The following is a 24842-nucleotide window of genomic DNA, read 5'->3' as shown; positions in this document are numbered from 1 at the left end:
CTTTAAGTAGTCCCTATACTTGATAAGTTATCAATATCTTACATAAAGACAAGATACACATTAATAAAATATAATAATAACAGTTCAATGCACATCATATGGTACTGGTCTGTCATTCATCAGATACAGTCGATACCATTAAAAAGTCTAAAAACATTAAAGTGTATTACGGTATAGGACCATATCCAAATGGGCTAAAACAGTGAATTAAAAACCAAACATAAGAACAACCTAAAGTTTGAGTTTTATTAAAACTACAAGTTGTTAACAGGATTTTAAGTTCAAATCATATATATATATATATATAAGGCTTATAACGAAGCACTGCTACAGGATGGATGTTACTCCAATCAATCAATGGTAGTTCTTCACACATTAGTTAATGTACGAGGTTACTTCACATATTTAAACGTTTTTTACGATGAGTTCATATATTTTAGAATCATATCTAAAGCTCACCGGAAATATAAAAAAAGATCTATTCATTTTTTCTTTACCTTCTCTGATAGATTGATTTTGCGAAGAGAAATCGCTGATATAGAAGACGTCTTCTGTACACAATTTGGGGTTAACAACAGTTTGAGTAATTTTAACAACATTATTTTATTTATAGTATTTTGTAACCTTTTCTTCGGACTATTCTTGATATGCAGTGTTTGTTAAAACGAACTCTATTATCATTAAGTGATTGTGTTCTTATGATAAATATTATGATAAATGGGTTCGTTTTAATATGTATTTTGATTTTATTTCGTTCAGTTTTTCACCTTATTTGGATTAGTTGTAGAATATTGTGTTTTCTCTGCATAAACTCAATAAAATTAATATGCGTTTTAAAATACAAATAATAACGATAAGTAAAGGAAAAACACGAGACTCTCAAATAACGGTATAATAAATATTTAAAAAAAAAAACACGAGTACAATAATAATAAAGAACAGTTCTAAATCTCATTAAAGAATAGACACATTTCCTGAGAAAAAGCTCAAAGTAAGTTATACCTGCTGATATGATTTTCAGCAATTATTATTTATTCAATGATAAAAAATGAGTAACAACTGTTAAATTATTTATAAACTACATGGTAAAAAATCTAAAATTTTCATTGTATGGCGTCTTATTTTCTAAATCTGTTATTTTCTTTGGCAATTCTTCATATCCAAATAAAACAGTATCTATCAATAATGTTTTCTTCAATCTATTTAATAGTGTAGGAGATATTTTACTGTAAGCCTCAAGAAATGCCTCCTCTCTGTTCTTTTTTCTAACTTTAGCGTCACCAGATTTCTCGTGTGCTTTTAACAAAAATCGTTTGTATTCCAAAGGAGGAATCTCCATTTGTTTACTAGTGTCATAAGGGAATTTGATGTTTTTACTTAAAATTCCTCGTATTTGAAGTTTTCTGAATGACCGGAATAATGCCATCGGTAAAGGCATGCATTTTTCAATAGCTCTCTTCATAGAATAAACATAATCGACTGTGTCAATTATAGCATCAACGTCAGTTTCGTTTTGAAAATCTGTAAATTTTACCACATTTTGTAAGTTGAGTTCTTGAATTATTTGAAACGTATCATCTTTGAAAGTCTCCATCTTTCCTATATAATCATATTCAATTTCACATGGCCTGCAGTGTTCAAAACTTGGCACAAAATGTGCATCCCTGTGTTCATTCGTATTTTGCGAATAAATGAAATATTTTACAAATTCTTCAAACGTTATGTCATGGCCACACTCTAAACTCAGATTTGACGGTTTATCTCGAAAGTTAGCTACGATATACCTACCGATAAAATTCCAATAAGCTGCATTTGGAGAATACAGTTTATCTGCATATCCTGAGACTAGTCTTTCAAACGGTTCCCGAACAAACATGAACTTTTTAGATTGTCGTAAAATTTGATGGATTTTGTCAAACGGCAAACGTTTGGCTGTCTGATAACCTTCATATGCATGAATACCTTTGATGCTAAAGGGGTCACTCACATTACGCCAACCACTCAAAATCTGAAATATACGTTTCCAAAAAGTACAGCCGATTTTTTCTATGGCACAATAAACAATATTTTTTTTCCTATCAACAACTAAATGCTCTTTGACTGCCGCTTCTGAGTTCTGAGCAATATAGTATTGTTTGAGCGTTCGACATCCTTCCCTGACTATGTGATTACGTTCGGTGAATCGGGATTTTATATTAGATGATGATTCCTGAAACGAAGAAAGAACTTTGCAGTATGTTAAATGTTATAGGTGTATTTCAAAATTGTATCTCAATGTTATGAAAACATATCTATTTCCTTACTTAAAAAAAAAATAAATAGCATTATCATTGGAATAATTAATAATAAAACAAATTACTGGAATTGTTTCTATGTATGTGTATTAATGATACTTCTTTTTCTCTGATATATTTCAATGAAATTCTGCAAATCGATTTTTGATTTTATATGGTCACAGTTCACAATTTGTATTTAAGTCTGCTATTCTTATTTTCGTTTTGCATTTTCTGTAGCGTCAAATTGTGTTTTATTATTGCAAATGTTTTCCTTTTAGGCTTAAATGTTTTTGGTTTACACGACACTGGCTCATAATACAAAAAAATACATTTCGTTTGCGCGAAATTTATCTGTTGAAAACTCACTACGATTGCACGGGTTGATTATTTAACAAATTCATAAAATTCCAATTTACCGAATTCTTTAATGAAAATTACAAAATGAGTATGTCTAAATTTCAACCAAAAATTGGGACAGAGTCTTCACACAGCCTTTCAATGACCAGTTGTCAGTGCTTTCTACTTATTTAAGTCATCTACACCTTCGTTGAGATTATATTGCAAGTTCAGGCGACAATTTACATTAACATCAGGATTTAATCACAGGTAAATACTGGGTAAATTAAAGGTAAATTCGCGAAAACGTAATGCTTGTCAGGCATATTTAAATTCGCGCAAATATAGGTCGCCCACAAGTCTACTCATTAGATATGTTGGTCTTATATAGAGATAATGACATGTGCATAACGTAACTGTGTCACAATTGACTTTTTAAACACAATAGCTAAGAATACAATCAATGATTCAAAGAATAAACCAACAACAATTTCGGGATACTAAAAAAGTCAAGTATTAATGGGTTAATTCAAAAACACACCTTTTAAAAAATTAAAACTTACATCAGAATGAAATCCAGGTTGAAGTACTGTTTTGTTTGAAGAATCATACATAGTTAGGCTACCTAGAAAAGACAATGAATACATCATATATTTCAAACCTATTGTTAATATAGAGAAACTGAATTATTATCTTCATACATTGTATTCTGTTTGTAGATGCTTTTTCCAATTAAGTGGCAGCGGAAGGAGCATTTAGTGTAACTTTGTCATTCCGTTCGTCCGTACGTATGTCACTATGTCCAAAAATAAGTTTCAGTTCTCAAACTTAAGTTTACCTCAAACAAATGTTATGAAACTTATATACAAAGATTATTTCCACAAAAAAAGATCAAGACGGAATGTGGGTGGCGTCACTTATACTGTTCTAGATTTATGCACCTTCATAAATGGAAAAATTGCGAGCAACTATTAACCAATATACAATACATTTGATAAAGGCCGAATGAGAGGAGTGTGGTGTTGAATTTAAATCATCGAGGAGCTGAGAACAACAGAACCACATGTTGATTATCTTTATGTGCCTGTCCAACGTATGGGTCTTCAAAAAAAAAAAACCTAAATATTGAGCAATCACCAGGAATCCACCAAAAACTTGGAGTCAACACAGGTGCTTTGGATAAGTGAGCAGTTGTTACTACCCTATGACAACCGTCTTAAAACTCGTTGCAAACAAAGGTGATACGTTGCATTCGTTAATGCCACAATAGAAGAAAAGGAGAACGGGTGTGGTTACGACAAGTGGAATATAATTTATTCAAGACATTAAATGATATATAATTAAACACTTGTCCGTCACTGAAGACTTAACAATGAAGTTTTGAAGCTTACACATCGTTTTTTGTTAATGTCTGATTGACATTAATATCCAGTTCTTAAATAATTCATACATCAAAACGCATGTTGTTTAACTTCTGATATTGTATAAGATTTTCAGCGTAGTGATCAGTTCATTTCGAACTTCCTTATAAACAGATAGTTTATCATTATTCCCAATTTTTTACCAAAACACATTATTTTAAGTTTCTTAAATTTAACGGACAGTGATGTATCCATGTACGACAAAATGACATTATGTTAATACCTAAACACATATATTCTATTGCTCCATAAATGTACATTTTGTCATGTTCGTTTTGTGAGAGAATATCGGAAATCTCGTTAATCAATCCCATGATATTGCAGCATTAAAATAAAATCCTTTGTTTCATTCCATGTTTCCGTGTACTATGTATATTTTCCCATGGTTTTAATATAGCATGCATTGTCTAGCATGAGATTTTGTACTCAGAAATAAAGATAAAAGCGTTGATCTTTTTATGTGAACTTCTCTTGATAAACAAGTCTTCAAACTGAATATCATGTCGGTCTGATTGGAAAGATATTTTAGAATTTAGTATAAAAATATACCGGATATCGTCTAGAGAGAAACGTTCACACGGAATAGGTATCAATTTCAATAACCAGAAACATCATCATTTATTAGTCTATCTTAATATAAAAAAGAAGATGTGGTATGATTGCCAATGAGACATCTTTCCACAAGAGACCAAATGATACAGACATCTACAGCTATAAGTCACCGTACGGCCTTTCAAAAATGAGCAAAATCATAATGTAAAACAATTCAAACGAGAAAACTAACAGCCTCATAGATAATAAATTAACGTAAAAAAAGTATGTAACACAGCAACAGACGAAAAACACTGATTTACAGGCTCCGGACTTGGAACAGGCTCTTCTAAATAGTTTCATCTATCAAGTTAAATTATAATTAATCTAGCAAACTCAGCTACATTCATACGTATGTGGCTGAATTATATCTTAACAGATTGTAAAATTTCCAAAAAATAACGGGCAGGTATATTAAATAATTAAAGGCCAGGGACCGCTCATTTGGGGGAGTCTTCTAATTAGTAGAAGAAAAAGAGGGACGAAAGATACCAAAGGGACAGTCAAACTCATAAATCTAAAACAAACTGACAACGTCATGGCTAAAAATGAAAAAGACAAACAGAAAAACAATAGTACATATGACATAACATAGAAAACTAAAGAATAAACAACACGAACCCCACCAAAAACTAGGGGTGATCTCAGGTGCTCCGGAAGGGTAAGCAGATCCTGCTCCACATGTGGCACCCGTCGGGTTGCTTATGTGATTAGTAGATAATGTTTGTCATAAACATTTTTGTAATCAAAACTAATAAATAATAAGTGAATGCTGAATGCACTTTTTATTTTTTTTTAATTTTATTTACTACAAAGTTGGAATGTATAATGGGGTCAGTAAAGTTAGTAAGTGCGAATCTACAGTGTTGGTAAACAAGGCCATGTGAATGCCCAAAATTGCCGCATGGACCTATGTTTTTATTGTTTGGCCAAAAACCCACATTGTTGTTCAAAGCCAGTAGTTGAGAACACATTTTATAGCTTACGTACGTATATTTGACATTCTGTATGTAGAGACAAAAAGAAAGAGAACCCCAATGACTTGCTATTAAGTTATGCAATCTAGCGATTAACACTGATAGCAAACTGTTACCTTGCTGAATTAATTTTATTTTTAAGATAAATTAATGAACTTTTTCTTATTTTATGTAATACAATTGCAGACAAAAACTAATGTAACATTTCGTTGAATGTCATCTTCGCTAGCCAAAGGTTACGATCCACTCCCGCTCTCTTCAGTGGATCGTAACCCTTGGCTAGCGAAGATGGTTGAATGTAGAATATACGTGTTTCCGTTGTTGTTTATGTATCACGAACCGGAAGAGACTACCACAATATAATAATATAACAGATATAAACATTCTGATTGATAAAAACGATACGATATACACAAACAAAAGTCACCAATAATTATAATAATTATCAATCACTAGGGCATAAAGAATGGGCAAATACATATATGTTAATCAATAATCATAATATATCCGGCAGCCATATGTAAATAATAACAAACAGAAAAACGACAGTCAATTCAAGAAAAAAGCCAGTTATTATTAAATCATTATAATTTTCTTATCAAATTTTCTAACTATTTAATGCCTGGTTTACAATAGTGAAACTAATGGAGGGCACTTCGTGGTCCTCGGTGAAGACACAGCATTTTCAACATTCTATTTAGCCAACTAAGAACATCGAATGGAAGGAAAATGAAGCAAAATACCAATATTGTTCATCATGACATGGCTTTATTCAAGAGTTCAGTCACTGGATACCAATGGCGAGAAATTTAATATCTGTATTTTGTTCTAGGAATGTGAATTTTCTTGTAGAAAATTAATAACAATTCGGCCCTCAGAAAAGTTTTAACTTTGAAATGTTACATTTCCCTAGTTTGAAAACTGAGAAAATTCTTCTGTCTATTATGTCATTAAAATCAAATAAAACCTGCTTAATCAATGTAAGATTAGCATTTAAGCTTATCAAGAATCTGTATTCAGTACAACAAAATGACAATATAAGTACATTATTTCTACTAATCGGTGATTTTGTAGAAACTAGTTAAATAATTCTATCTCATGAGATCAATGTTAAAACGTGTCATTTGCTTTACATATTAAACTGTCATTGATTTTTCTAATTTTCTCAATGTCGAAATTCAATAATAAAAGTAATCATGGTAATCTAATAAAACATCATATGACAGGCTGGTGTTGGGGGTTTGTGCTTTTTATTTTTTTTTTTGCTTCACCTTATGATATTGCTATAGTGTATAAAGTAAAATCACAAAAATACTGAACTCAGAGGAAAATCAATTCGGAAAGTCCATAATCACATGGCAAAATCAAATAACAAAACGCATCAAAAACGAATGGACAAGAACTGTCATATTCCTGACTTGGTACAGGCATTTTCAAATGTAGAAAATGGTGGATTGAACCTGGTTTTATAGCTAGCTAAACCTCTCACTTGTATGACAGTCGCATCAAATTCCATCATATTGTATGGGTTTGTTTGTTTAGCTATTAAGCATTAAGACTTTATCTCCGTCTTATGTTATTGCGTGATGTATCGGTTTGAGTTTTGTATTAAATTTAATCTTCACTTCACACTATGGTTTTGATATGGTAAACATTGGTATGCGTTTTATTTAGCTTTAGCGTTGCTATGATGTTTTATTTGAGTTATTCCTCCACCTCATGGTATTGCTAAGGTGTATGGGGTCGTGTGTAATTTATTTGGTTTTATCTACACTATGTGGTTCTGCGAATGTGTACAGATTGAGTGTTTATTTTCTTTTTTTTTCCCTTTGATATAGTTGTTTTATTTGGCTTAATCTTCACCTTGTAGTGGTACTATGGTATACCAGAAAATTTGTTTATTTGGCTGTACATTGTTATGGTGAACATTTTGAGAACACGAAGTATTGATAAGGACAAAAAAATTTACAGAAATTCAGATATGGAATTAATGGAAATACATCTCCATTTCATAATTACGTGTATGACAAAATATTTTCTGAAAACAAAGACTTTATTACGTGAAAGAAAACAACAAATTTTGGTATAAACGTATCATTTTGTTAAGGATGGATTCATGACTGTAACAGGTTTCAAAGTTTATAATCGAAGCTTAATCTAACAAAAAAAAACCAATAACTACCTCTTTTCTTATAATACGGCAACGCTCATTTTATTTTATGTCCGCTATGAAAATGATATATAAAAAAGGTTCAAAACATCTATTTCAACACCTCGTATATAGAAAAAAAAAACATTTGTCCTATGTTTCTTCATTATGCAATCTTTCCACTTTCTTACTTACGCATCCTTTATTTATTACTTAGATTTACAATGCTTCTTTTATGGTCTATCACACGATTTAAGTTTATTAGAAATGAAACTGATGTCTGTTAAAAGACCTTTGACAATCATTGAACAATTAATCAAAGTAAAGTTTCATGTTTTTTTTCTAAAAACTTTTTAAGCAGTCAGTGTGATGCATTGTTCGTTAGTAATTTGTCATCCCTACATTATTTTCACCAATCAAAGAGGTATATGTTTTCCTATTGTTTCATATATTAATTTTCTTGAAGATACACGTTCCCGTTTATTGCTCTTTAATTACATTATTTATATTTCTCAAATTTGGTTGGCAAACAGAAGTCAAAAGGCAATCCAAAATTATGTAAAAATAGGAAGGAAATACTGGACATGCTCTTCGTGACAATGTAACAACAGATGCATAAGTAACGGTGTAACGAAATTAAGGTGGCTCGGGTGGCTTCCTCCTCACATTTTTTATATTTATTAAAACGACAATGTGCTTCGAATACTCTGCTATACCCTAATAAAACGACAATGTGCTTCGAATACTCTGCTATACCCTAATAAAACGACAATGTGCTTCGAATACTCTGCTATACCCTAATAAAACGACAATGTGCTTCGAATACTCTGCTATACCCTAATAAAACGACAATGTGCTTCAAACACTCTTCTTTAACATAATTAGAAGTCTTAGGTCCAAATTTCTATGTTGACATAGTAGTCTGTATTCGACTTGCGGACGATGCATGCTGAACAAGAAAACCGGTCTTGTCCTATTTAGTTTTCATGTGATTCCCTCTCATTCCCTCTGTATTTGTATATTGAAAATAATTTTATGAAATTTGAACATCGGTAAACTATTGTTTCCTCTTGATATTTTTTCCCTGTTTTCAAGCCGTAAAATTGTCATTAAAACTAACAAAGATATATAATGTTGTAGCTCTTAAAATAAATGTTTTCCTATGAAGAAATTTGACTTCAATTGGAGTGTTTTAGCTAATTACAGGGAAATGTAATTTGTGTTAAGTTGTCGCCTTACACTGAATAGCACGATGCACAAACATTGTTTAACTGTCTAGCAGGTGCAGAAATTGTCATTTTAAGATGCATTATCATAGTACAGCAAAAACATCATTTATCGCTAAAAAATTATGTTATTTCTTAATGACACATGTTATTCGTGTCAGTTTAAATTATTTAATTTTTATTGTTTTGATAAAATGCTTCCGTTTATAAGCATGCATTTAGTGGTATTTTAAATAAAATTCATGTTGCGCAATTTTGCACTACAGATCGAAATTTTGATAAACAAGACAATATAGGCAGGTGCACTTCTGTGAATATAGACATGCATTTTCCCCTAGGATCTTCTCTTATAATACCTAAAATTGTACCACTTGAATATAGAAGTCCAAAACATGGATTGAGTGGCATTTTTTCCGACATTTAATTAGCTCGAACCTATAGTTTGTAAGCTTAGAATAAAATTCTATACTGTCTCTCCCTTTACTTTGAGTCTTGGTGAGAATTTAACTTAACCGCTATCCAACTGTATTGATGCGGTAAAATTCCCAAGCAGTGTCTCTATGAGATTGCACGTAGATCTGGGAACGAGAAGTGTAACACACAAAATATCTATTAAAATCTTGGTGGTTGGAAATAAATAGTCTATCCTGTTGGTGAAAACTGACAATAAATTACCTAGTCCTAACAGAGTCAAAATGAATGATAGTATGTGTACAAAAGTAAATGTAAATGCCGTGACAATCCCTTCAGAGACAAAGGTCTCTCAGTCCCACCCCTGGAATATAAAATGGTCATCTTCTTAGCGCCTACAACCCATGTTATATACATCGTATATCACTCTCTGATGTGTTGTGATGTTTGTGTAGTTGGTTGCTGACTCGTTACTGTACATCTACATATTCATAGGAACTTCAACCAACTATTTACGCATAACTTAGTCAGAGATTACTCTGACGTCCAACGGCTGTTTTTCCAGACAAGCTGGGGCCGTGGGACGTCAGAGCTCGTCCCATATCAAAAAGTGGATATTTGCCCACCCAAAATAGATGCGCTGCTTCGTCGCTTCTGGTGCCGATTGAGGGCCTTGGAATTATATAAATCGGGCATCAATCTGTTCATTTTTCATTTATCTCTTCATTTATGTAAGTTTCACCTACCTGCCAACCTTTATTTTTCCATATTTTAACAGTTTTCACAGAGACCCAGTCGTAAAATTCGGATTAAACCTTTAACTCTACGACAAACGTGCGTCAAATAACTGCACCGTCGTACAAGAGCGAAAGTGAAGACATCATACTAGAAAAAAGTGCTGAAGAACTGAACATCGGATGATCGCAAGTTCTAGTGGATGGTCCGTTATCAGTATAATTTGGTTTGGTGTTAAATATTATATTAACTTTTGTATATCAGTTAAAAATATAGAAGATCATCTTTTCGAGATATTCCTCCGCATGCGTTCACACAAATTTTCGGTATATGGATGATTTTTTACTGATATATGTATATTTCTTGTCATTAGAGATTATCGTTGATCATCTTAACTAGATTGATTTTCTCGCTTGAGCTGGTACAGCGAAAGTGAGAAAAGCAATCGAGTTGAGATGACCAATGATAATCTTATTATCGCTTTTTTTTACCTATGACGACGTTCTCAATTTCATGTCAATTTCGTTAGCAACGCCACGTGGCCTCCTAGTTTCTAGCGATAATTTTTCCATCTCAAGCGAGAAATCAAAAATGCACAAAATAGCGATAATCATTTGTCGCTATTTTGTGCATTTTTCCTTTGATCTTTTTTTTGTGATAATTTTCATATCATTCTTCTCGCTTGAGAATGAAAAATTATCGCTAGAAAGTAGGAGGCCACGTGGCGTTGCTAACGAAATTGACATGAAATTGACAACGATATGAAAATTATTACAAAAAAAAGATTCAAAGAAAAATGCACAAAATAGCGATAAATGATAAATGCACAAAATAGCGATAATCATTTATCGCTATTTTGTGCATTTTTCCTTTGATCTTTTTTGTGATAATTTTCATATCATGCTACTCGCTTGAGATGGAAAATTATCGCTAAAACTATGCATGCACGTGGCGTTGCTAACGAAATTGACATGGAATTGACATAAAATTGACAACGTCGTCATAGGTAAAGTAGCGATAATAAGATTATCATTGGTCATCTCAACTCGATGTCCCGATGAACCGTCCCGGCTCAAGCGAGAAAATCAATCTCGTTCAGATGAACAATGATAATCTATAATTATCTATGTTTTTAACAATTTCATGAGTATTCATTGAAGAAATGAATGTACAACAAGCGATAAGGATTGTTATTTTACTCTTGATAATATCCGAGTATTTATACGTAATATGTGTGGTTATCATGCAGTCAAAGCGCAAGGAAATTTCTGCGGCAACATTTACACCGGAATGGCCTCGTAAGGTCATATGCGATGGAAAAATGAAAAAAAAAAGTGAAACGATTTTATTGATTTTTTGTGTTTAAACGCCACTTTAAGTACTTCTTTTGGGCTATTTTATGGTGTTCAGTTTTTATTGGTGAAGGGAGTCGGAGCTCCATGATAAAAAAAACCACCGACCTTCGATAGAAAAACTGACAATCCTAGTCGATTACACCAGCACGAGCGGGGTTCGAACTCACATCCTCAGTGTTGACTGTCTAGTGATTACAGTAGTAACTACTTAGACCACTCGGCCACCAAGGCCCTTTTAAATAAAACAAAGTTAATAAAAGAAAATCCTTAAAAGGTTAAAAATTCGACAAGGCGGCTTACAATAAATATCATATCAGCATGTATTCTGCTTTGAAACTAAGCTAAACACGTTAGTAGCTAAGTAACATTACATATCAGTTGATGTAAGTTTGGTCTTTAGATGAAAAAATTTAAGCATACAGGCTCACAACTGGCTGGCTTTGTCGGATTGTAAATCTAAAATCTCAAATATCGACGATAAGTTATATTTTGAAGTTTAAACATGAATTAGAAAAACAAACCTTGGTTGTCATATTTTTTTTCGATTCGTCGTTCATTCGTTCTTTCTAATTAATGAGTTGATTTGAAAGGGAAAAATAAAATTATTTATAATGATTACAATTAATTTATAAGGTTTATTTGCCAAAATAAAGAATGCCTTTCTTGCATTTCTTACGATACATCTTAAGTGCAACTAAAAAATTTAGAATTTTTAAATTTTTTTTTTGTTATTTTGTACTTTTCTCGAGCTATAAAAGAATGCCAATTATTGTAATAAGTGTTCTGTGTACTGATTTATTATATTGTCGTTTGTCTCTTCACAGGAGATATATCTTTATTAAATAATAATTATATAAAACTTGATGACAGTTTGACATGTATAATTAATCGATTATATTTTCATGAACAAAAAATGTATTTGCTTCACTTAAAAATGCGTCTATTTTTATGTTTGTAAACAGATTTACCTTAAAAGAACAAGTTAAAGGAATGAAGCTTAGATTTATAAGTTGAAAATCGGAACCGGAATAATGCGTGTGACTTTATAAATAAACACGGTCCATTTTTTTTCCCATTTTTCTTTTTGATTCTATGCGTATTATAAAAAATTATCTCGATGCCAAATTATCTGTTTTTTGTCAAAAAAATCTTGTCTTTTTTATGGCATCTTTGTATGGTAACAATCAAGAATGTTATTACTTTGTTTGTTCCACCCACTTTTAATACTACGAAGCTTTTTTTATTATTATTCTATATATGCTCTTAACATGTCCGCTTTCTATCACAAAGGGTCATGTTATGAAGATCAGTAACTACAGATATGTCTTTGAAAAAATTCAAACTTTTGTTTTGTTACCATAGATATACTAGTAATAGCTTTCATAAAACTAATTTAGACAACTCTTTGGTCCCAATGAAAAGAACGCTGCAGTACATTTTTACGTTAATTATTTGGTATTTTACATTAATTATTTGGTAGTTTACGTTAATTATTTTGTATTATACTTGCAGGTGGGTAATCTTTTGAAAAATACAAAATCCTCTTCTGGTTTTTATATATAATAATGTTAACAATATACAGCACAACCTAAACGATATTAATGTTTTGATAAAAAGATATTTCTGGTAGGCCTATACACAACTAAGACAACCAACAACAACCACAACAAGAACAAAAATAAACCTTTTTGAAACAACTTTTTAGAAAAAAAAGAAAAATTCGCATTTACGCTGACCTTAGCAAAGCCATTATAGAAAGGAATGTACAGAGAACAATAATCTGTCATTTTCATGAACGTTTACGGAGTAAATTGTCGTAGCTAATTTAAAGTAGGTCAATATATAAATCATTCATTCGAAAGTCAACACTACATCTGCAGGACGAATAAAACGGTACATAAATGTACATGTATGCATCATATAACATGTACAATTATTGTCTCTTCTAATAAACATATAATTATGTGTTGTAGGGCTAATGTGACAGTACTGTATATATTAGCATACTTATACAACAATGAACTGCTTGAAAAAAAAACCCGATTATTTACTTTATAGTGAAAACACCCATATTATTTTAGGTCACTGGACGATTTCTAAATTTAATTACCACAAAGTGTTTAACTGTCAAAAGTAAATTGTCCAATCTATGCATTTTATATTAAATCAAAACAAAGGATTTTTCTCCTGATTCAGGACAAGTTTGGTAAAAAGTTGATTGCTGAATGTATAGTCAAAATAAATTTTCGATAAGAAATTAAATCCCTTCCAACATTAACGACAATATGTTATATTTTACTATTTATGCTCAGGTTGCATACAGACATTTCCTACATCATAAGATAACTTGTCTTCAAAAGGAGTGTTTCCACTAAAAACATATATAACGAGTGAACTCAGCGGCATTTGATTCATATAACTCTATGGAATTTGATTCATTGAACTCTACGGATTTTAATTTGTTGAAACTCTATGGAATTTGACTCATTAAAGTTTAACAATAAATCTTTTTAGCTAGAATAAGTTAATCCGCTTTTCTCAGTATAATAATGTTTTACACAGATGATGATAAATAAGGTCATTATAAGATAAAGGTTAAGATGATATACTCACCAGAGGTTATAAGAATTATAAAAGGTACACAGGTTAATACAAATATGACAATCCATCGAATGTTCTTAGACAAACGCCGTGTCACTCCACTTATTCGTACCATGTTACAATATATCCACAGTCATTTAGTTAAAACACATCTTCCTTTCACCGTCTTCCAAACAAAAAACGGTCCACATACACGCAATAGAGAGTTGATTCCGCACGTCTACAGCATTGTAACATAGTAATTACTGTAACTCACAAGTCACCCACTATAACCTTTTTTTTTATTATGGAATTGATTATTTTCCGTATGTATTTGTAACCTTTTGTGTCTTTATTGTAGTAAGAAAACACAGTGTGACTACTATTTTTGTCAGATGGACGACACGATGTTATTTATTATCTGGTGGTTGTTTTTCTGACAGTCAATGTTAAAGATGGACTTGACTTTACCCCCACGGCTATATATTCCGCTAAAGAACATCTAACGAGAACATATTAAATAACTAAGAAAAAACAATGTATAGCGCTTGTAAGGAATATGTAGCGCATAAGGTTACTTGCATTTGTATGTTATTATGACAGAGACAATGCATATGATAATTATTCGTGTTTGCAGAGTAATGTTTTGATGAGGAAGTAATTAAAAAAAAAAAATGAACACATTTTTGCATGGAAACAATAATTTTATAACTATATAAATGAGTTATTATTAAAATATGCATAAAGGATGTACTTAGGTGATGTTGATGAACTTGTGTCAGATGTTCGGACTACTTAGTTTTTTCCTTAAATAGAGGGTAAAATTTTGCCCCCAGTGAAACCAGAAGCTCATTAAACCTCATTTACTAAAGCATATTCTAGATTTCTTTTCTTTCGATTTGAGACATCACTAATACAAATGCAAATATAGGGTAAAATCCGAGTCAGCCTTTTCCCTTCATTTAAAAAATATATCGAAAAGAAGCGCTCCATAACCTATCAATATAGTTTTAGATTATTTTGATCCTTATTACTAATGATTTTCTGACTGATAGTATCAACTTTAAATTCAAGATTTTTTTAATTTCACGTAAGTACATCCTTAAAGAACAATTGAGGAATCCGTAGGTCTGGTGGCTCATTAAAACGCAACATTTCCCCTGCAACCCAACAGGGGCAGTATGTTATATTTATGATGATGATCTCGTCCTGAAAATGCATGAAATATTTGCCACTGGACATGAGGCAACCAATAAGCAACCAATAATCAATCAATTTATTTATGATGCTCAGCTAAAAAATATTATACAACAAACAATAGTAAAATATTGAAAGGTCAGACATAAATTTGTTTTTATATACACTTCATAAACTGTTGAACATATTTATATCAAAATATAATTATGAGAAAACTTAAGTGCGTCCCTATAATCTTTCCCCGAAAAAAATAAACTTACCACTTGATGTCGGGTTGAATTTTATTTGGTCCTTCCTGAAATGTACGATATAAGTGTACAAAGAAACAGAGTGAGCTATTAAAATAAGAACTCGAATACGGATGTACACATATCAAATTGTAAATTAATGTTATATTCTGTTACATTCGATCGAGGAATATATTTATATATCAGAAAATCTTTTGATGGCGCTCCGAGTGACGTGTTTACATTTTCAAATAAAATCCACAATTTAACGATAAGTCTGAAAAAAGGAAAGAATAAGAACAGTCGTGCAATATAAAAATAAGAAGATGTGGTATGATTGTCAAAGACACAACTCTACATCAGAGACCAAAGGATTAAATAAATTTTGGTTTGTTTTGTTGGTTTGAGCTATTGTGTTGTTTTAACTACAAACAGTCACGCGTATACTTTATTAATAACATTGTTTTGACTGACATTGAAATAAAACGTCACTGAAACATCAAATTAAATAAATGTTTACGTCTGCAATTAAAATTAATTGATATATATATATGTATATTTATTGAAGGAAATTTCAATAAATGCATACATAGTAGTTTTTATTTTGCTTAATTTAGATATGTTTATAATATTCCAAGCGGCATGTTGCTTTTGTCCTTATGACATTCATACTACTATATACAATGTATCTTAATGTTAAAGTGAAATATTCTTCACATACTTTAAACAGGTGAGACAAATATTTCCTACAACAAACGTTGAGATTTTCTGCGGTAGACTTCTTTTAAGAATTGAATGCTTCTATATGTAAATTCATTGGGGGTGTAAAAGCGTTGATCGAGGTACATTTTGTATGAAGCGCGGATGCGAGGTTTTCCTGCTGTGTAGACCCATTGGTGGACTTCGGCTGTAGACTGTCCTTCGGTCGGGTTGTTGTCTCTTTGACACATTGCCCGTTTTCATCCTCAAATTTAAATGTTAGCAAGTTGTAATACCTTTCGGTTCATTACTCCATCTGACAACAATAGTTTATACAGCCTTTCAACACAATAAAAAGAAAAAGAAAGACAGCATATTTAATCCTACACTTACAGCCTTCTGAAACGTTTGTAGACAAAAGTAAAATCATAAAAATAATGAACTCTGAGGAAAATTCAAAACGAAAAGCCCTTAATCAAATGATAAAATTCATGAATTGGTACAGTCATTTTGTTACGTAGAAAATGATGGATTAAACCTTGCTAAACCTCTTCACTTGTATGAGTCGCAGTAAAATCAATTATATCGACAACGACGTGTGTGAAGAAAACAAACGGACATAATAGGTAAAAATGTCAAAATTAGGAGTACAGCTGTCGGGAGAAATCCGTTTGCGCCAAAAATGCGTCCTTTTGCGCCACAACTTTTTTTCTCTAATGCTACGTTTGCGCCACTTGTTTTAAAATTACATAGTATCATTTGCGGCAAAAATATAATATACGATTGCACCAATTAATAGGAAAATGACTTCCCTCTTCCTTCATTCTAAGTCATTTAATAGAATACTTAATTTTTTTAATCTACAGTCGGACAACATATACATTAAAGGCTGGAATTTGTAACTCATTGTACACACAACGTCTCTGTGGCCTAGTTCTCCTGCATATTTTGACACTTTTGAACGGCAAATATTTCCTTTACTGAAACCTTCTCTTTTAACTGCTGCTGCATGGGTACTGTATTTTATTATGTAGTAGCTTGTAGCTTCACTATTTTGTCAAAAACACATGCGTTGAAGGATGGGATGCATAAATTTTCTTTGGAATGCCTCTGCTCCATTATCGGTAATCTCAAACTGATTTTTTATATTCCTTACTGAACACTTTTAATAATATAAGTGTTCATTTGTTGGTTTGAATACATTCCTTCAGTATAGACATTCGTGTAACAATTATTACATGAATGGTACCTTATAAGCCAAAAATAAGAATAAATATATATTAATCATTAATATTTATGATAGATATGTGTACAGGTAAATTGGCGCAAATGAGTTCCGAATATTGGCGCAATTGATACATTTGAAAAACAAAATTTGGCGGAAATGATACCCCCAAAAAACAGTAATTGGCGCAAAAGGACTGCAGCCCAGCTGTCAACATTGTGTTATAATCTTAATCGCTATAATTACAAACAAAAATGTGAAAAAGAAGCACAAAAAGGCATATAGACAAAGTCCATTTGCAAAAATAAAAGAAGAAGAATACAAAATATTACAATAGCACCAGATCACACTGACGGTATGTATAAGTACAGAGCCACGTCAAACGTATCAAAGAAATACAAAAAGGCATATAGACAAAGCACCTTAGCAAAAATGAAAGACAAGAATATAAAAACTATAACAGACCAATAACGGGATGTATAAGTACATAGTCACGTCAAATGGATATCACCAAAAACAGATTAAGCAATAAAAGTAATATGCATAAAGACAAATAAAAGAATACTATAAAACGTTATTAAGATGATAAACAACGTCAATACCCAGAATCTATACGACAAGACCATTTTGTGAAGTTGATACGGAATATTTATCAACAAGTCGATCATTCATGCATACAGTTTTTCAACTTATGAATGCTACGTTTTGTCAGAGACCTGACTGTTTGACCCATTTTGACAAAGAGTTCAGTTCGAATTCTTCTCGCTAAGCCCATGTTATGGCATAGTTCTCAATGAAATTCATAATTATTTTGAAGTTATGGTTCCAATTGATGTGTTCTCTCAACTTGGGACAATGAGAAATCACTTTTCGGAGATTTTCATGTTGAATTAGGTTTAGAATCCAAGTAATAACGTTCAACATCAAATTTTAATTGAAGGCAGCAACTTTGAAAATTTCAAAAGTTTCGCTAGCCTAGTAATTCATCCAATGAGGTAATGTGTCGCATTATTATTATAAACTACACTTATATAAAAAAAAAAAAAAAGAATATTTACTGGCTCATGGCGGACGGAAGTGTTTTATTTGTAAACTTGATTTGTTATAGGGGTTGACTCGAAACACAAAATCATACATTTAAATAAGGCCTGTATCGCTGAATCGATATTTTGTTGCAAAATTCTTAACTTTATGGGACACATTTGATTTTTTCCGTATAGTTCCATTTCTTTAATCCGGAAATTGAGTTTAATTTTAATTTTTTTTCCCCCAGCTTAGGATTATAATAAACCGTCCAAGAAATGTAAACAAAATCCTTGCAAAATACAGGCTGCATTATGGTGATGAAAAAAAACAATATCGCGGTAGTTATCACAGATAGTAAATAGCGTTAGCTCCAAGGTAAGGACACTCGCCAATTAGAAAAGGACATATCTGGTTGAGTCTAGCTCCTAAAAGGGTACCAACAAAATTTTAGAAAATATGATAATATTGCAGAAAATGTGAAAACCACATGGCTTTATGTATGGCTCAGTGCTTGTGTGACCTCACATGTAAGCAAGGAAATTACATATCCATTACAACAAACACAGGTGACGATGCAATATACCACATTTTAGTATCTTTTAATCAGACTATAAACCTCGCCAAACAATATACAGGATGAAAAGTAACTTTTCTAGGGACACATATCCATTGAATCCTAGAATGTAATTAACTCAAAGGTCACCATCATCCAGCAAAACAGATACGTCTAACAACTTGATCTGGAAATAAGGAGGCTGAGGGAGCAAGTAAACCGCCACTCCCCATCTTTCAGCACAGATTAAGTCTGCAATACAATAGTTAAAAAAAAATGGAAAACATAGGAAATCAAGAGAAAAAAAAATCCAATAATGTAGTTTTAGCGAAAATTTGAAAATGAACGAAACATGAAAGTTGGCTGGTAAATGCTTAAAACAGGTGCCAACTAGGAAAATATGCCAATAACGTTATGACAGAGAAGCTCGTAGTACGCAATGATGTCTTATGGTGATATAGAAACCCATAACCCGGTAGTTCTAACAGATGGTAATAGGCGTTGGCTGTAGAGTAAAGGAACTCACCAATCAGAAAAGGAAATCATCTTGTGGAGTAAATCTTTAGAAAAGGTACACAAACGGTCAATTGCTCGAAAATGTTATTATATTGTTGAAGAAAAAGAGAAAACCCTTGATAATTTATGGCTTTTTGTATTGATGGGCACTTGTGAACTCACATCTAAGCAAGGGAAATGCATAACCATTAAGCCTCGGTCACACCTTACCGGATAGCTCGAACGGACACCTAACGGATAACTTTTTTTCAATCCGTTCATGTCCGTTAGACGTCCGTTCTTATCCGTTAGACGTCCGTCCATATCCGTTGCATGTCCGTCGACGTCCGTTCTGTCCGGTGGAAAATTTTGAGCATGTTCAAAACTTTGAACGGACGTCTAACGGATAAAATGTCCGTTGAACGTCCGTTAGGCGTCCGTTTTGTACGGTAGTCGTCCGTTTCGTTTCCGTTTTGTATCCGTTACGTGTCCGTCATACATCCGTTGGAGGTCTGGAAGATAAATTCACCAACGGACTTCTACACGACGTTTAACGGATAAATCGGATGTTGAACGGATGAGAAACGGACTTCTACCGGACGTATAACGAATAAATGCCAATTGAAAATTTCGCGTCAGAAATGCCAATTATTGGTATGTCAGGTTTCTTAAGGTTCATGAATTCTTATTATTCATAATCGATCTTAGAGTATAGGCAAGCAGTTCTTATTCAGGCCAGACACTGACCTTTGGCGGAATTTTGAAGAACAAACCAAAACCAGTTACACAGAAACATTTTGAATATTTGAATATTTATGCGATTTACATGTATTATTATTGTCGTCTTTGATTTTTCCGTAATTCTTGTTCATCCGTTTTATCCGGTACGCTTCCGTTAGGTGTCCGTTTTATGCGTTACTCGTCCGTTGGATGTACGTTCGACATCCGTTCTGTGCGGTACGTGTCCGTTTCTCGTACGTTGCATATCCGTTATGTGTCCGTTATGCATCCGTTGCACGTCCGTTTTATTCGGTCAGTACATCAACGGACTCCCAACGGATAACAATTTTGTCAACGGACAACTTCTATTTTCATCCGTTAGGCGTCCGTTCGTCTTATCCGGTAAGGTGTGACCTAAGCTTTACATTGTCCACACAAACTGGTTTTTAGACCATAGACCACATTTTTTAATATTTTAATCAGATTATTAACCTCGTCAAACAATACCTATGATGTAAAGTAACTTTATTATAGAGACGCCGATCTTCAATTCTGGAAAAACATATATCACAAAGGTCACCCTATTCCAAAGAATTTCTGATGAAGACACATAGATATAAAGACAAGTCTATCTACGAAACCAATAAATAAAGAGGATAATTGAGCATGTTGAACTCCACTGCCGATCTTTCGGCACATACTTAGTATACAATGACATAGTTATAAAGGGAAAACGTAGAAAGTCAGCGAAAAAAAACCCCAATAAATTGCCCCTTTCGTTCAGACGGAATTCGTCCACGTTTCCTCCTAGTTAGAACTTGACACCAAAAAATTGCAGAACAATACAAAAAGGACTGCTTAATAAACTTGTAACGTTTTGATTGTTACAAATCTACATTTCTTACCATTGCTAAATGCTTAAAATATTCCGCCAGCGTGGACTGATATGGGAACCAAAACCCCGAAAAAAAGTTTTTACAGAATCTGATGATTTTAAAACCTTAGCGTTCCTTGGCTAATAAATTACATTTAAAGGAGAATATGCAGTTAAGGGAAAATTTGAAAATGAAAGAAAACGATAAATGATTTAAAAAAGAGAGGCAATTATGTGATGTTGCCGAATTGAAATTGCGTATTAAAAATTTGAAAAATAATAACATGGCAGACAAAAAGAAAGGAATAACGCAGATACATCAGAGCAAATAAAGTATAAAATAATTAAACTGACAACAAATGAAACTTTACTTTGTGATATGTTAAGATAATCACATGAGAGTGATTCACTCGTCCACATAAAAAAAATCAAATATAATTTAATACTGGCATGAAAATACGGATTTTTTTTGTGTTATTAAAATTTGCTGTTACAAAATGATAGAAATTATTATAAATTAAGGAATGTATCTCCCTCATGCAAAGCTCTGATTCCTTTCACGGATTTGGCTATACTTTTTGGACCTTTTGGATTATAGCTCTTCATCTTTTATATAAGCTTTGGATTTCAAATATTTTGGCCACGAGCATCACTGAAGAGACATGTATTGTCGAAATGCGCATCTGGTGCAAGAAAATTGATACCGTTAATTTTATTAATAAATCAAGCTTTTAATTATCTACGTCTATAACTACAAGATAATAAAGAAATTGATGATTTTGATAAACGGTCACATGCGTTTACCTCCAGAATTCCGCCAAGTTGTAATCAGGTTGAAAAGTAGAATATAGCGACAGAAAATGCAACTTAGGTAACAAATGATAGTTAAAGGATAGTTAGCTGGTAAATGCTTAACACAGGTGCCAACTAGGAAAAAACCATATTGTTAACATTGAGACAGAGAAGGTCGTTGTAAGCAATGACCAGGTTGGACAACAGCTTTCCGAAGAAAATTATACTACCCTGTATTCTGATGATATAGGAATATTTGGTTAAACTTTAAAAAAAAATAATCATAAGCGATAAAACAAAATATGTTAGGGCTAAGGGAGTTGCAAACTTGCTAACCGACATTATAAATGGTAGTCTAAAGCAGGGACTTTCTATACTAACGTTAGTATAGAAAGTCACTGTCTAAAGTTAGCTGGTAAATTCTTAAAACTAGAAACTTTATTTGGTAATAATGTCTTATAATACAAACAAAACCTACCTTTATTATTCATATTCTGGAATTACTCAAAATTAAAATTTAACTTTTTCATATTGACCACCATTTTTCAATTTTTTTTATTGTTGTTTTTCCCTCGACGAAGCCGCCATGTGACTATTTAGAAAAATATAATTTCATGGTTAATATAATTATTCGATCGTGCTTTACGATTTGATTTTTGCCATCATCTAAAGTTGGCACCCCACGACAGATTCAATATTTATGGATAAAATAAAGAAACAGGCCAATTCCTAACGTCTTGAAGTCTTAAAACGGAAATAATTCACAGCCTTTTCAAGTACGACTTTCGATTATTGACTCTGATGCATTTTCGTTAATCAATGAATAATTCCCAGCTATTTTACATTTGCTAGATAAAACTAATTGTAATAGCATTTTATTTTGTACTTTGACGAAAAATCAGAAATTACATCTGAGAAGTTGAATGTTGACAAAAACTCAATGGACGTAAAAGAAAAAAAAAGACAAGTTCAGATATGAAATGATTTCTGTATCTTCACGGTAAGTTTCTTATTTTATTCTTGTAAAAGAATATAAATCAATCATTTAATAAAAGTGTTATGAACTTGCTGTTTCTGTATTGGCACTGTTATAGATTCTCGATCAGCTGTATTGGCCCTCGACTCTTTGAGTCTCGGGTCCAATACAGCTAACCTCGAATCTATAACAGGGCAAATACAGAAACAGCAAGTTATTACCACTATGTTATTTGGATTAACTGACGCCATGTGTGGTGAGTACTATTGGCGAAATGTGTCTGGTGTTTTATTTGTATAATAAAATTTTAAATATGATCAACGCCCTGACAGTCTCTATAATGGTTTTGTTTTTTATTAATACAGACATAATTTCATCGCAAATATTTGAGACCTACATACTTACTTTGCTATGTTGTTTCTTGAGGTGTTGTGATAAAATTAGAAGCCAAGAGTACATAATTGATTTATATTTCGGTTGAACAGAGTAAATTCAGATTTTACAACGATAATATACTGTATGAAAGAAGAAACCATGTGGAATGGGTATAAACCAAAATGCTAAAAACGTACAGAAAAATTAAGATAAAAACTTAGATAGGGACCATAGAGACCAAATGAAAGGTAAATAAGCAGTGGAAGCATCAGAAGAAGAAACATTAGTAAAGTCAGTGCGGTCGCCAAAAGCTATCATACAAAAATATAAAACATGAAAACATCCGGCCAATCAATATGGAAAGCCAAAGGGGTCGAAATTCGTAATTCGTAACTTGTCAATTCCTAACTTTAACTGTGTAATTTCAAAATTCTTAATGCGTAAATTGTCAGTTTGTAACTTGTATATTTGTAACTTGAAAATTTATAATTCGTAAATTGTCAATTTGTTACTTGTTACTGTGTTATTTCAAAATTCTTTATCGGTAAATTGTCTATTTGTATTGATGTTTTGTAACTGTTGTCGTTGTATTATGCCACAGGAGTTTGAAATCCTATCAATAAGGGAGACGGGGAGTAAAATATACCAAAGTCGACTATCACAGTAGAGCTTCTCTCGAAGAGAGAAGCGACAGGAATGCAACGCATTTTCCTACTTTTTTTAAAACGGACGTTTTGGGTCGGAATAAACGCTATCCGTCAATTACAAAACATATTTTTACTTCAATTTACCTTTTAAACTTCTTTGCAGGTCACTTATTATTCATTTACAGCTTATTTTGTCGTCCAGACAGGACTCCAGATTTTCTGTGACTCCATGACAGGAAGTCCTAATACAATGAGGATCGCACTGAATATATGCAAATGAGGTACATTCGTTCAGTCAGACTCGTCCCTATCCAGCTCGTCCCAGATGAGGTCTATTCGTACCTAATCAATGGTCCAATCGTTCCAACTATTATTAATCAGACCTAACAATTTGTTCCAACCTTTTTTTAATGCATATGTCCGTATATCATTTTGTTTTATGAATCAACCTACATTTGTATAATTACATGAGAAAAATCGGAACTTCCCTGTTCATTTTTTTCTGTATATTTCATCATAGAAAAGGTTTTTTTTCAACAATATCTTTGACGGCATTCATGGTTTGATTTTAATAAACAATGTGTTGATTTTTGCTCATTCAGTAATACATTTTTTGGGTCGCAATGTTTTTTTTTTCTTTTTGGTCAATCTGTATCATCAAGGATTTGTATAGTTAGCTATATAAATCCTTGGTATCATAATTTAGGATTATCTGTCTTATGCAGTGTTAAGTATGATGTCAGTTTATAATTTTATTTGATATGCATGGCATTAACACCTTTGTTTATAACAAAATACAACAGTAACAGATCATAACAGTTCACCAATTAGAATAATATGAATAATATTGAGCCATTCATTAAGATTTAAACAGGGTCTGTGGTTATTACATTGTGCAAGCTGATTTTAAAATCATTTCAAGTCATCAGGAAATAGAGCAGTGGAATCCAAGAGTTCAATTTTATTATTAGGTTGACTA

The 24842-nt window shown here is 32.3% G+C and overlaps 1 protein-coding gene across 2 annotated transcripts in view; it reads right to left on the bottom strand.

The window, feature by feature from the left end:
- Positions 1–232: 232 nt before the first annotated feature.
- Positions 233–24842, bottom strand: part of LOC139514593 (carbohydrate sulfotransferase 11-like) — a 45313-nt gene continuing 20703 nt past the window's right edge. Inside the window, exons 1-4 of one of the 2 annotated variants that reach the window (XM_071303998.1) lie at positions 15515–15594; positions 14091–14559; positions 3176–3237; positions 233–2209 (exon numbers count right to left, since the gene is read on the bottom strand). In XM_071303998.1, the coding sequence (XP_071160099.1) occupies positions 1079–2209; positions 3176–3237; positions 14091–14193 (1296 nt within the window). In that variant the 5' untranslated portion in view covers positions 14194–14559; positions 15515–15594 and the 3' untranslated portion in view covers positions 233–1078. Of the gene's footprint in view, positions 2210–3175; positions 3238–14090; positions 14560–15514; positions 15595–24842 lie in introns of those variants that run through there. The other variant, XM_071303999.1, reaches the window with a different exon arrangement.

The sequence above is a fragment of the Mytilus edulis genome, chromosome 3 (genome assembly GCF_963676685.1).
Source record: "Mytilus edulis chromosome 3, xbMytEdul2.2, whole genome shotgun sequence".
Taxonomy (NCBI): Eukaryota; Metazoa; Mollusca; class Bivalvia; order Mytilida; family Mytilidae; genus Mytilus; species Mytilus edulis.
This window is presented reverse-complemented; position numbering and strand designations above follow the sequence as displayed.